This window comes from Arabidopsis lyrata (assembly GCF_000004255.2).
Source record: "Arabidopsis lyrata subsp. lyrata unplaced genomic scaffold ARALYscaffold_2, whole genome shotgun sequence".
Lineage (NCBI taxonomy): Eukaryota > Viridiplantae > Streptophyta > Magnoliopsida > Brassicales > Brassicaceae > Arabidopsis > Arabidopsis lyrata.
In genome coordinates, this window is record NW_003302554.1 from 18,602,383 (window position 1) to 18,615,288 (window position 12,906).

General features: G+C 37.5%; 2 protein-coding genes, 1 non-coding gene and 1 pseudogene across 3 annotated transcripts; all 4 read left to right on the plus strand.

Moving 5' to 3' along the window:
- Positions 1–95: 95 nt before the first annotated feature.
- Positions 96–2,757, plus strand: LOC9323841 (annotated as a pseudogene).
- TRNAK-UUU lies at positions 143–214 on the plus strand. The gene has a single exon. It is a non-coding gene; the product is annotated as a tRNA-Lys (tRNA).
- Positions 2,758–2,831: 74 nt separating the features above from the next.
- LOC9323842 (metacaspase-7) lies at positions 2,832–4,711 on the plus strand. Its single transcript, XM_002887732.2, has 2 exons — positions 2,832–3,485; positions 3,757–4,711. Exons 1-2 carry the CDS (start codon positions 2,999–3,001, stop codon positions 4,608–4,610), a joined length of 1,341 nt encoding a protein of 446 aa, XP_002887778.2. The 5' UTR covers positions 2,832–2,998; the 3' UTR covers positions 4,611–4,711.
- A 6,034-nt stretch (positions 4,712–10,745) lies between these two features.
- On the plus strand, positions 10,746–12,280 carry LOC9323843 (metacaspase-6). Its single transcript, XM_002887733.2, has 2 exons — positions 10,746–11,158; positions 11,434–12,280. Exons 1-2 carry the CDS (start codon positions 10,813–10,815, stop codon positions 12,159–12,161), a joined length of 1,074 nt encoding a protein of 357 aa, XP_002887779.1. The 5' UTR covers positions 10,746–10,812; the 3' UTR covers positions 12,162–12,280.
- Positions 12,281–12,906: the final 626 nt, after the last annotated feature.

A 12,906-nucleotide genomic window follows, 5' to 3' on the forward strand; every position in this document is an offset into this window, starting at 1 on the left:
AGTCAGAAAACCCCAGGCGTGTTTATACGTCGCGTTAACTAAACGTCGTCGTTTATATTAGTTGGGCCGAATAGAGATATTAGGCCTCTTGTTGGGCTTAAACATATTTGATAAGGTTTTGTTTTTTTTAACTAATTGTTCTGCCGTCTTAGCTCAGTGGTAGAGCGCGTGGCTTTTAACCACGTGGCCGTGGGTTCGATCGCCACAGACGGCGTTTGGTTTTGTTTTTTTCCAATAAAGAGGCAAAACTTAATAAGCTTAAACATATCTGATTAGGTTTTGTTTTTCCATGATAATCTTTCTTATTTCCCAAACTTGTGAGAAAAGTAGTAAAGGAACCTATTGTTTCCCTAACACATATTCGTTCTTAATATTTATGTTAATTATCGGTTATTTGATGCAACAAAATGAATTCATACAAACAAGAAATCAAATTTGTTTGTGTCAAGACAAAAAAAGAAAAGAAAGAGTAGAATCCACTCACAGTCTTCACATGCCATAATGAATTTTATATTATATAATCTCGATCATAACATAAAAGAATAGAGAAAGCCTTGTAAATTGATATGAACACATGATTATGATTTAAATATATAAAACTTTTTTTTTTTTATCATAGATCAATTAACCTCCCACATGCTTTCGGTTCAGAACACCCAACTACAGCGTCGCTACCAATATTTGACTGACAAAAGCTAAAAGCATTCGTTAAGTTAACTATACACGAGATTATTATAAAAGCATGAAGGACGAACCATCTTTACTCATCAAACAAACCAAAAACAGAGAAGTTTTAAGTTTATTCATCGGAATCAAATGGTGAAGAAAGCGGTGTTGATAGGGATCAATTATCCAGGAACCGAAGGAGAGCTATTGGGCTGCATCAATGACGTCAAGCAGACGCACAAATCACTCGTCGAACTGTTCGGATTCTCGGAGGAGAACATCACTGAGCTGATTGATACCGACAAATCTAAAACCCAACCCACTGGCAAGAACATTCGACAAGCGTTGTTGGATCTTGTTGAATCAGCAAACTCCGGTGATGTTCTCTTTGTTCACTACAGTGGACACGGAGCTAGGTTGCCGCCTGAGACTGGTGAAGACGATGATACTCAGTTCGATGAGTGTATTGTTCCCTCCGATCACAACTACATCACCGGTAACTGATGAAAAAAATATTTGCCTTAATTAGCCCTATATTTACAGTATTTGGTGACTGAGTATTATTATTTTTCAAAACCAGAATATCTTTATTTTCTTGACAGTATAATTCGGAAAAGGATTTTGATATCAAATAGAAACATTTGTCTAAACCAAAACAAATCTTTAATTTATTTTTCTAAACTGTTTTTTTTCTTTAATATTTTTTAAGAACTGAAACCGGAATTGATTTGAAAAAGACTTGCATCTTTTGGAAGGCTATATAGTTTGACTAAAATCGAACATGAACCGGTTTCCTAAGAAATCTATCCATTTTTCTTATTACTATTCATCTAAAACTAGAACCAAAACCTACTATTTACATCACCGGTAAGGAAATTACCTTTGCTTTTGTGAGAATTCAACTTCAAAAGTGTTGACTTACTCATCAGGCTCATCAGGTTTTTCATCTACTTTCTTGTGTGTATAGTTGGTTCTGTTCTCAGCTGATGATATCAGAGAAATTGTGAGTAAGGTGCCCAAAGACTGCTCCTTTACATTCGTCTCCGATTCTTGTCATAGTGGTGGTCTCATCGACTCAGCCAAAAAAAGAATCCAAATGCCCTTTTGGACTATTTAGTTCCAAAGGTGTAGTAAAAGAAAAAACATCCACCAAGACTGCACAAGAAGATGGTGAAAACAGAATCAATGCCAGAAACAGATTTCTGCCATTGGAGACTTCAATCAATATGTTGAAACATGCTACAGGAAAAGATGATATCCAAGTGGGGAATATCAGGAAGACCCTTTTTGATGTGTTTGGAGATGATGCATCTCCAAAGGTGAAGAAGTTCATGAAGGTGATTCTAAGCAACTTGCATGAGAGTATTGGTGAAGGTTTGATGTTGGGACAGATTGGAAAACTAGCAACAAATTTTCTTACGGGGAAGCTGAATGATGAAGAGTTTTTGAGACCGCGATGGAGAGAGAAGTCAGGAACAAGAAAGAGGTCTATGCAGGGGCAAGAAAGAGGTCTGCTTAGTGGGTGCCAAACTGATCAATTTTTGGCAGACGTGGGCTCCAAAGAGAAAGCTTTTGGAGCATTCACTAATTCCTTACATAGACAAAGGGTAAGATCAGTTACAAAGATTTGGTTTTGAAGTCCAGGAAGTTCCTTGAGAAACAAGGATTTCCTCAACGACCAGGGCTATATTGTAGTGATGGTTACGTCAATGCTCCATTCATATGTTGAAAAGAACTTTCATGTTTGTACTTTTCTTTTAGAGCATTTGGAGTTTGGTGTTGAACAAGATTTTGTCTGATTTTTAGAGCATTTCCAAGATTCAACAAACCAATTACACGCAATAAACTCACTTTTCGGGGACGAAGTTGGTGGCAAGGGCCCATACGTTGTTTTTATATTATGTGATTTTTATCGACTTAATTCTTGACCTGCATTTGGTGGTGTTGAATAAAAAGTTCTATCGACTTGATACTCATCGCAATAGGTGATAACTGATTAGTGTTCAAGGTTTCATTTGGTTTTGCTGTATAATCACTTAAGGAACATCCATTATAGGATCACGATCAGTCGATCCTGATGATATAGTTTCACTTGGCCTTACAAATCATCATCCTTGTGTAATTTTTGCTAACTTAAAAGACTAATTATAGAAGAACCTTAAATGCATTGCTGATTAAACTAAATTTAAAAATTAATTACAAAATGTGGCTTTTAACCACGTGGCCGTGGGTTCGATTCCCACAGACGGCGTTTTGTTTTAATTAGTCCACAATGTTCACGTGCCATCACTATATGAATAGAGAAACATAAAGTTAGTCCACTAACCTAATAATGTTTGTCTTCCTTTTCCTTTTCGGGTTTGGAAGTATAAAGTATATTTTAATGTTGATCTTGATCATAAATCTCAACGAAGAATCGTTAGATCCAGTGGAAGTTTTTCTCCGACAAAGAACACTCTTGAAGATTGCAAGAATGGCGAAGAGAGCGTTGCTGATAGGAATCAACTACCCAGGCTCCACGGATGAGCTACAAGGCTGCGTCAACGACGTCCGTCGGATGCATAAGTGCCTCGTTGACCGGTTCGGATTCGCCGAGAAAGATATCACGGTGCTGATTGACACAGACAAATCTTACACTCAACCCACCGGAAAGAACATCCGTCAGGCTTTGTCGGAGCTCATAAAGCCAGCAAAGCCCGGTGACGTTTTATTCGTGCATTACAGTGGACACGGTACGAGGGTCCCGCCGGAAACAGAGGAAGAGGATGATGCAGGTTTTGATGAGTGTATTGTTCCTTCCGACTTGAATCCAATCCCTGGTAAGTAGATCAAAACTGGATTCAATAACAATTAGTATTTAATGGGATGGTTTCTTAGTTAAATGTAGAAAAACAGAGTGCTCAGAGTGCTCTGTTTTGAACAGAGTGAAAACAGAGTGCTCTGTTTAGAATCTGTTTACCCCTCTCTTTGACTCTGTTAAGTCTTAAGGCTACTTTTGAATTATTTTGATATGGACACTAAAAAGAAATAATTGGGATTGTTTTTTTATTAATTTATATCGACGACGTTGTTTTGTGTGTTGCATTGCAGATGATGATTTCAGGGATTTGGTGGAACAAGTTCCAGAGGGATGTCAGATAACGATCGTATCAGACTCTTGTCACAGCGGCGGACTCATCGATGAAGCTAAGGAACAGATCGGAGAGAGTACCAATCGAGAAACCAAAGTTTCTTCTTTTGAATTCGAGATTGGGAACTGTTTGCATAGCGTTTTTGTGAAACTGCTTGCATTTTGTGGAATCGGAAGTTCTCATGTAGAAACGCGCGAGATCCTAGAAGTAGGGGAGAGAGATGAAGTTGTCAAAGCAAGGTTTCTTCCGTTGGAGAGGTTCATCACACTTCTCAAACAACAAACTGGGCAAGACAATATCGAGATTGGGAAAATCAGACCGACCCTTTTCGATGTCTTTGGTGAAGATTCGAGCCCGAAGATAAAGAATTTCATGGAAGTGATTCTCACCAAGCTAATGAAAAGAAATGATCAAAGTACGTTACTTGGTAAGACCGAAGAAAGTGCTCGAGGGTATATAGAAGAGAAGATAAACGATGAACACTACATGAAACCCGCAATGCAGGCACAAGTGAAGAGCGATCGTGAGATTGATGGAGGAGGATCAAGCAACGGATTGTTTCCCGACCGAGGGATTCTGTTGAGTGGATGTCAAACAGATGAGACATCAGCAGATGTTAAGAAGAGTGGAGAAGCATTTGGAGCGTTTAGTAACGCTATCCAAATGGTTTTGTCGGAGACTGATCATAAAGATAAGATTACAAACAAAGAAATGGTATTGAGGGCAAGAGAGATTCTGAAGAAACAGAGGTTAATTCAGAGACCAGGATTGTATTGTAATGACCGCTTTGTGAATGCTCCATTTATATGCTAACTATGGTGTGTTGATTGATTAGAGATTCTTTTTTCACTCAAGTCTATTTTGTGGATCTAGAATCGAAAGAGAAAGATTAAGAAGACAAAGTTTAAGAATTACTCTCTTATTAAGCTTTAGAAAACTAACTCAAAAACTAAAGCACACAATATCTCTCAATCTCAAATCTCTCACAACTCTATAGGTATACCACACGCATAGGTAACTCTTATATAGAGGTTTATAGAACTTATCCTAATCAAACTATGAATTGTTTAGATAACTCCTAAACAATATTTCAAGATAAGACCTAGAGATTTAATATTATCTTCTCCTAACTTGTCGCACAAGTTATTTCGTCAAGCTTAATCCAACAATCTCCTCCTTAAGCTTGAAGCTCTTCTTCACCAAATCTTGCACTCCCATGAGCTCTCTCATTTCCTTGAATCTCATCTTCCCTAATGGCTTCGTAAGGATATCAGCCTTCTGCTCAACACCAGGAACATGCTCCACTTCAATCTCTTCATTCTCGACACACTCTCTGATGAAATGGAATCTTCTTTTTATGTGTTTGCTTCTCCCATGAAAGACAGGATTCTTTGTAAGTGAAATTGCAGACTTGTTATCAATACGGATGATAGCTTTCTTGGCTTCAGTTCCCGTAATCTCACTGAGTATGTCCCGCAACCAAATGGCTTGTTTAGCCGCTTCAGTCCCGGCCATAAACTCTGCTTCACACGAGGATAGAGCCACTACGTCTTGTTTCTGTGAACACCAAGAGATAGGGCCGTCTCCTAAGTAGAAAATATGGCCAGTTGTGCTCCTTCCATCGTCAGGATCTATACTCAAACTGCTATCACTATATCCAAAGAGTCGCGGTACTTTTACTTGTTTCTCAAAAACTAGTCCAAGCGATGTTGTCCCTTTTAAATATCTCAGACATTGTCTCATTGCAGCTCCATGTGATTCTCTAGGACTATGCATATACCTGCTCAAAACACCTACACAGTATGACAAATCAGGCCTTGTGTGGATTAAATATCGCAGACAACCTACTTTCTTCCTAAAATCCGTAGCATCAATCTCTTTCTCGTTTTCAGTTTTTGACAATTGAAGTCCGACTTCCATAGGTATATGAACCGGGTTGCAGTCTAACATTCCTGTTTCTTCTAGAATCCTTTGAGCATACCTCCTCTGACTTAGCACAACTCTACCTTCATATTGAGTCACTTCTATCCCAAGATAATAAGTTAACTTCCCAAGATCACTCATTTCAAATTTAGTAGCCATCTCCCTCTTAAATTTGTAAATGATAGACTTATCTGTTCCTGTAACAAAGAGATCGTCCACATAAATGGCGATGATAAGAGAGTGTTCTTTCTCTGTTTTTCGATAGACCGTAGGCTCCTTTGAACATTTTTTGAACTGAAGTTCTTCAAGAATTTGATTTAGCTTATTATTCCAAGCCCTTGGAGCTTGTCTCAATCCATACAACGCCTTGTTGAGTCTGTAGACCTTCTCTTCGCTCCCCTGTTTCTCGAATCCATCAGGTTGTGAGACATAGACAGTTTCTTTAAGTTCTCCGTGGAGGAATGCCGTTTTCACATCTAAGTGATGTATCTCCCACCCGTTTGCTGCTGCGAGATTTACAAGTAGCCTTATGGTTTCAATTCGTGCCACTGGAGCAAATACTTCCTCAAAATCAATCCCATATTGTTGCACATATCCCTTAGCAACAAGGCGAGCTTTATGTTTGTTAATGCTTCCGTCAGAGTTTCTCTTCAGCTTAAAAACCCATTTGAGTCCAATAGGTGTTGTTCCAATAGGTAGATCAACTAGATCCCATGTTTGGTGTTTCTCAATTGAATTGATCTCGTCTTCACAGGCGTTAAGCCATTCTTTCGATCCCTTTGCCTCCATAAAATTTTTTGGTTCATTATTCAGGCACAAAAGAAGTGTTTCTCCTTCTTCTTCAGCAAGTAGCACATAGTCCTCAAGGTACTTTGGCTTGTTGATTTGTCTCTGACTCCTTCTCTGTATTGGCACATTATTTTCTACAACTTCATCTCCTTGCTCTTGCTCTGCAATTTCGGGTAGAACTCCGTGGTTCTCTGCTTCCTCATCATCGTTTTCATCATTGTTCTCAGTTCCTGTCTGCTCTGCATCATTATTATTGGTCTCTTCTCCAGTTATGATGCCATGATTTCCAAATTCACCAAGTTTAATATTAAAGTTCCCATCTCCTTCTTGCTCAGATTGATTTTTTCTCCAATTCCATCCCTTAGACTCATCAAATATCACATCCCGACTTACAACTATTCTTCTTGTTTGTGGATCAAGTAATCTGTATGCCTTTGAGCCGGGCTCTGTTCCCAAGTGAACCAACATCCTAGATCGGTCATCTAGTTTTTTTAGAAGCTGCGAGTCAACTTTTGCATAGCTGATGCAGCCAAAAATCCGTAAATGATCGATCTGTGGTTTCTGCTTCTTAAAGACTTCGTATGGAGTCTTATCTGTTAGAGCCCTTGTAGCTACTCTATTTAACAAATACGTTGAGTGTCTCACTGCTTCTCCCCAGAGATAGTTTGGTACTCTCATGTGCTTCAAGATACTCCTTGTCATCTCCATCATAGTTCTGTTTCTGCGTTCTACCACACCATTTTGTTGTGGTGAGTATGGTGCAGTAAGATGTCTCTGAATTCCAGCATTTTTACAGTACTCATTGAACTCATGTGAAGTAAATTCACCTCCTCTATCTGTTCTAAAGGTCTTGATCTGAGCCCCTGTTTCCTTCTCAACAAGATTCTTGAAATTTTTGAATTTCTCAAATGCTGAACTCTTCTCTTTTAGTAAAGTTGTCCACATATAGCGTGAGTGATCATCAATGAGAACAAAGATAAAACGATTCCCAGCAGCTGTACTTGGTGTTATTGGACCACATAAATCTCCATGTACTAGTTCTAAGATCTTAGAGGCTCTGTATGAAGTGGCTTGCGGAAAGGTTCTTCTTGCCTGTTTCCCAAAGATACAGGAGTCGCAAATTTCTTTCTCAAACGTGACCTGTGGTAATCCTTGAACTAGCTCTCTCTGCTTCATAGATTTGATGGTCTCCAAATTTATGTGCCCAAAACGTGCATGCCAACGGCTTGACTCGCTAATGGATGACAAGTGCAAACATGCATTGTCATGAAAATCCATACACACCTTGTATAATCTATTTTTTGATCTTGGTGCTTTTGCAAGTAGTTTCCCTTTTGCATCTCTCATTGTAAGATATCCTCCCTTTAATCTAATATCACAGCCTGCTTCTGTTGCCTGTCCTAAACTGATGATGTTGCTCTTTAAATCTGGAATGTAATACACATCTGTCATGACTCTAGGTTCACCATTCATGTCAATAAGTGAGATTGACCCTTTCCCTTTTATATCGACTCGAGAGTCATCTCCAAATCTCACTTTCCCTGTGACTGATTCATCAATTTTCCCAAAGTACCTCTTGTCTCCTGTCATGTGGTTGCTTGCACCATTGTCAAGGTACCATATGTTCTCTTCTCCTGTGTTTGTCTCAAACTTGCTTGGTATGCATCGTTTTTCATTAAGAAAAACAATCTCATGCATCATGAGCTCATCGGCATCCTGAGTATTATTAGTGGCTAATTCTTGAACCTCTTGTAACTTTAAGAGACGATCAGGGCAGTCAAAGGCGAAGTGGCCTAACTTGTCACATCGGAAACACGTAATGCGTGAAGTGTCTCTTATCGTGTTTTGTCGTCCTCTTCCTCTTCCTCTGTTAAAGCGACCACCACGACCTCTGTTTGTGTATTCTCGTATGTTTTGAGTTTCTGAATTCGCATACATGAGTTTTGATTGATCTTCTGGTGCATTCTCTGCAACAACAATCCTCTCTTCGTACGTTTTAAGTCTTCCAATAATGTCTTCAAAAGTGGTGGTATTAAGGTTTAATACCTGTTCTAATGAAGCCACTATATGAATAAACTTAGGAGGCAGACTGTTAAGAAACTTCTTAACCATCTTAGATTCCTCAATCTCTACTCCAAGAGAAGCGGATTTTGAAGATATCTCTGCCATCTTTCCTGCGAACTCATCTATTTTCTCTGTATCAGTCATCTTGAGTTTGTCAAAGTTAGTCATAAGAGTTTGTAGACGTGCTTCTTTGACTCGTTCAGCTCCCACATGTCTCGACTTTATAGCATCCCAAACTTTCTTTGCAGAATCCAAATCACCTATCTGCAGAACAAGTGCCTCTGGTATTGACTGAAACAACAACGCGATAGCCGTGTTGTTCTTCTTTTTGTCTACTACTTCTCCCTCTGTTTCAGGTTCAATAGCTTCCCATACCTCATGACATCTTAGGGCAGCTTTCATCCTTAACGCCCATACGGTGTAATTTGCAGTGTTTAGCATCGGACAAACAATAGCTGTAGATCCTCCTCCTTTCTTTGGATCTACCGGAACCAGTGCATCTTCCGCCATTGCTCCCAAGAAGATCGCAACGCTCTGATACCAAATCTAGAATCGAAAGAGAAAGATTAAGAAGACAAAGTTTAAGAATTACTCTCTTATTAAGCTTTAGAAAACTAACTCAAAAACTAAAGCACACAATATCTCTCAATCTCAAATCTCTCACAACTCTATAGGTATACCACACGCATAGGTAACTCTTATATAGAGGTTTATAGAACTTATCCTAATCAAACTATGAATTGTTTAGATAACTCCTAAACAATATTTCAAGATAAGACCTAGAGATTTAATATTATCTTCTCCTAACTTGTCGCACAAGTTATTTCGTCAAGCTTAATCCAACAGTGGATTCTAGTGGAAATGGTAAAAAATGTATGTAATCTCTTCTGAAGTAATAAATGATTTATTGTTTCTTACAAAGTATGTTTATTTGGAATAGTCTCCTTCATCTACGCTAATTATTAGGATTATTATATTATGTATCCACTTGCTCTCTGTAGCCTAGCTGTCATTGATAATACCTTAATGGATTAAGTAAACTCTAATATTAAATTGAACAGTGTATTGTTTTTTCGTTATAGTGTGAACATCAGCAAGTGATGTTCAAATGTTCTTAACTTTTTTATATAGAATGGTGTTTAAATTTTTCAAAGCAAGGAAGATAATGTATTTTTGCGTTCAAAAAGTATAATTAGCTTGATAATAGAGAATATCATTTAGGCCATCTACAATGGAGCAATTGATCTTAAAGTTATTATAATAATATTATATATAATGATATTATATGAGGAGGTAAGAGAGAGACAGAGAGAAATGCTCAAGATCAGCTCAAGATCAGATCCAGCTCAAGATGAGATCTTGTTCAAATGCTCTACTGTTGGAGTTTTTTCTATTTTTTTATTACTCAAGATCACCCCAGTAGTTGTGCCACTGCAGATGGCCTTATATATACAGTATATGATATGTATATTGTATATCGAAACAAGGATAGTTGGATTTAGATATTTTGTCTTGTTAAATATATTAGATAAAAACTAGTTTGTGTGTAAGTTCCATCAACTTCTGATACAAGGAAATTAATTAAGACCTAGAGACTTAGTCCAGTTGACTTGAGATAGAAGGAATCAATAATCAAGCCATAATAATTGGCTGATTGGCGCGACAAAAGCGACGTGCTTATAACGTGAGATTGTTTGCGCTCTCAAGAAAGGGAGTAACTATAAAATAACAAGAATTGTCCTTTTCTTTATTATTTTAAATTGATTAGTTGTACAAAATTATTAAATATATTTTGGACTATTTCTTATAAGCTTATCTAAGTTTCGTACGGATTTTAGGAATAGAACTTGTTGTCTCTATGGCTCTATCTAATGTTTGTGTTCAAGTTAGGTTGTTTGACGTATGGTTATTCAAATTTATAAACGTGATTACATGGAATGCAACCAAAATTAATATAAATTATTTACATACGAAACACAATTTGTAATAAATTTAACAAATTTCCAATTACCTGGAAATTTAAAGAAGAAGATTGATAAAATCAGAGCTTATATTTTTTTCCAATATCCTCTCAAGTTTTTTTTTTTAATGTCAAACAAAAACGCGACAGAAAAAAAGTCATACAAAAAAACACTAGGTTTCATTAGTTAAATAATAAAAAGATGATTATAAAACCCATGAAGGATGAATCATCTCACGATCAGGAAAATATTGTCAAGCAGAGTTTGAAATATCAACAATGGCCAAGAAAGCTTTACTGATTGGGATCAACTACGTGGGAACCAAGGCAGAGCTACGAGGCTGCGTCAACGATGTCCGTCGGATGCGTATAACCCTCGTTGAACGGTACGGATTCTCCGAGACGAACATCAAAATGTTGATTGATACTGATAGTACTTCGATCAAACCGACCGGTAAGAACATCAGACAGGCGTTGTTGGATCTCGTTGAACCGGCTAAACCGGGTGACGTTCTCTTCGTCCATTACAGTGGACACGGGACTAGGTTACCCGCTGAAACTGGAGAAGACGATGATACTGGTTACGATGAGTGTATTGTTCCTTCCGATATGAATCTCATCACCGGTTAGTGAAAACATAAACTAAAGTTGACTTTTAATTTTTCCTGTTTACGTAACAATTTGAACTTTTCCTTTACCAGTAGTTATGTTACCACAAAACCGGAAATTCGTGTTGAAAACTAGTGGATTATGTGGAAACTTTTGGGGTTATTGTGCTTGCATGTGTGTCAAAGTTTTGAATTAAGATGCTATAGATAACATTTGCGTGTATCCTGAGATATACTGAGAGAGATTTTGCTACCCTGATTATTAATCTTTTAAGATGACTCTGTTTTACAGATGATGATTTCAGGGATCTTGTAGAGATGGTGCCAAAGGATTGTCCCATTACAATAATCTCTGACTCTTGTCACAGTGGTGGTCTCATAGATGAAGCCAAAGAGCAGATAGGAGAGAGCACGAAGAAGAAGAAAGACTATGGAGACTCTTCAGCGATCAACAAGGAGACAGAAGCAGAGATAATTGAAGTGGGAAAAAGGTCTCTGCCATTGGATACTTTGATTGATATGCTGAAGCAAGAGACGGGCAACGATGATATCGAAGTGGGGAAAATCAGGACAACCCTTTTCGATATGTTTGGAGAAGATTCAAGTCCAAAGGTGAAGAAGTTCATGAATGTGATTCTAAGCAACCTACAAGAGACGACTACTGCAATTGAGAGTTTAGCTCAAGAGTTTCTTGAGCAGAAGCTTAACGACGATGTGAAACCCACGATCCAAGAGGTGTATGCAGGTGCTATCAATGGTGCACTTCCTGATAACGGTATACTGATCAGTGGTTGCCAAACTGATCAAACTTCTGCAGACGCAAGCCCACCGGGTCACCCGGAATTGGCTTATGGAGCACTAACCAATGCTATACAGATTATAATTGGGGAAACTAAAGGTAAGATTAGTAACAAAGATCTTGTTTTGAAGGCTAGGAAGCTTCTTAAGAAACAGGGCTTTGATCAACGACCGGGACTGTATTGCAATGATACTTATGTCAATGCTCAGTTTATATGTTGATTAATTTGGGAGGTTTTTGTTGTTTGTTGATTTGGTTCGTGTGGAATAAGTTTTATAATTTGTGTGTTGTTGTAACCTTGATTTGAATATTTATATCCCAAGTGCTGTTTGTTTGTTCATTGCATGGTTTAAAATTTTAATTCTTGCTCATACATTTTTTAAAATCGTGGTAAAATTAATCAATGGTTTATCCCTATATTAATGTACTTACCTTACGGTACAAGAAACAAAACCGTTATTTTCCATAATAATATTTTGATATGGAACTGATTTGTAAAAAGCGACGTGCTAAGCGCCTAAGCATGCGAATGCGATGATATATGATTTGATAATATGTAATTGAGGCATTGAGCAATTATTGATTACAACGTGGGATTATGTGTGCCATCAGGAGAGGCTATAAACAATAGCAAAATTGTTAAAAATACCTCTTTTGGTGTGTCCCTTTTCAAAAATGCTCCTTTTAGATTCTATTTTCAAAAATGCCCCTTTTTAAATCTGAAATTTTTATAAAGTTTTATTAGGTTTATAAGGTACTTATGGATTGTAACTACTACTTGAAAACTCGATCCAAGTATTTATAAGGTTTTATAAGGTGTTTTTAAAGGTTTTACAAGTTATTTTAAAAGATTTTTAAGGTTTTTCAAAGGTTTTACAAGATATTTTAAAGGTTTTTAAAGGTATTTAAAATGCATTTATAAGGTATTTATAAAGTATTTATAAGATTTTAGATACATAGAAATGT

Excerpts from the sequence above, each read along its gene's own strand:
- LOC9323843 (XM_002887733.2), top strand. The coding sequence starts at position 10,813 with ATGGCCAAGAAAGCTTTACTGATTGGGATCAACTACGTGGGAACCAAG. Across the intron at positions 11,159-11,433 it reads CGATATGAATCTCATCACCG|ATGATGATTTCAGGGATCTT; the intron begins GTTAGTGAAAAC and ends TCTGTTTTACAG.
- LOC9323842 (XM_002887732.2), top strand. The coding sequence starts at position 2,999 with ATGTTTGTCTTCCTTTTCCTTTTCGGGTTTGGAAGTATAAAGTATATT. Across the intron at positions 3,486-3,756 it reads CGACTTGAATCCAATCCCTG|ATGATGATTTCAGGGATTTG; the intron begins GTAAGTAGATCA and ends GTTGCATTGCAG.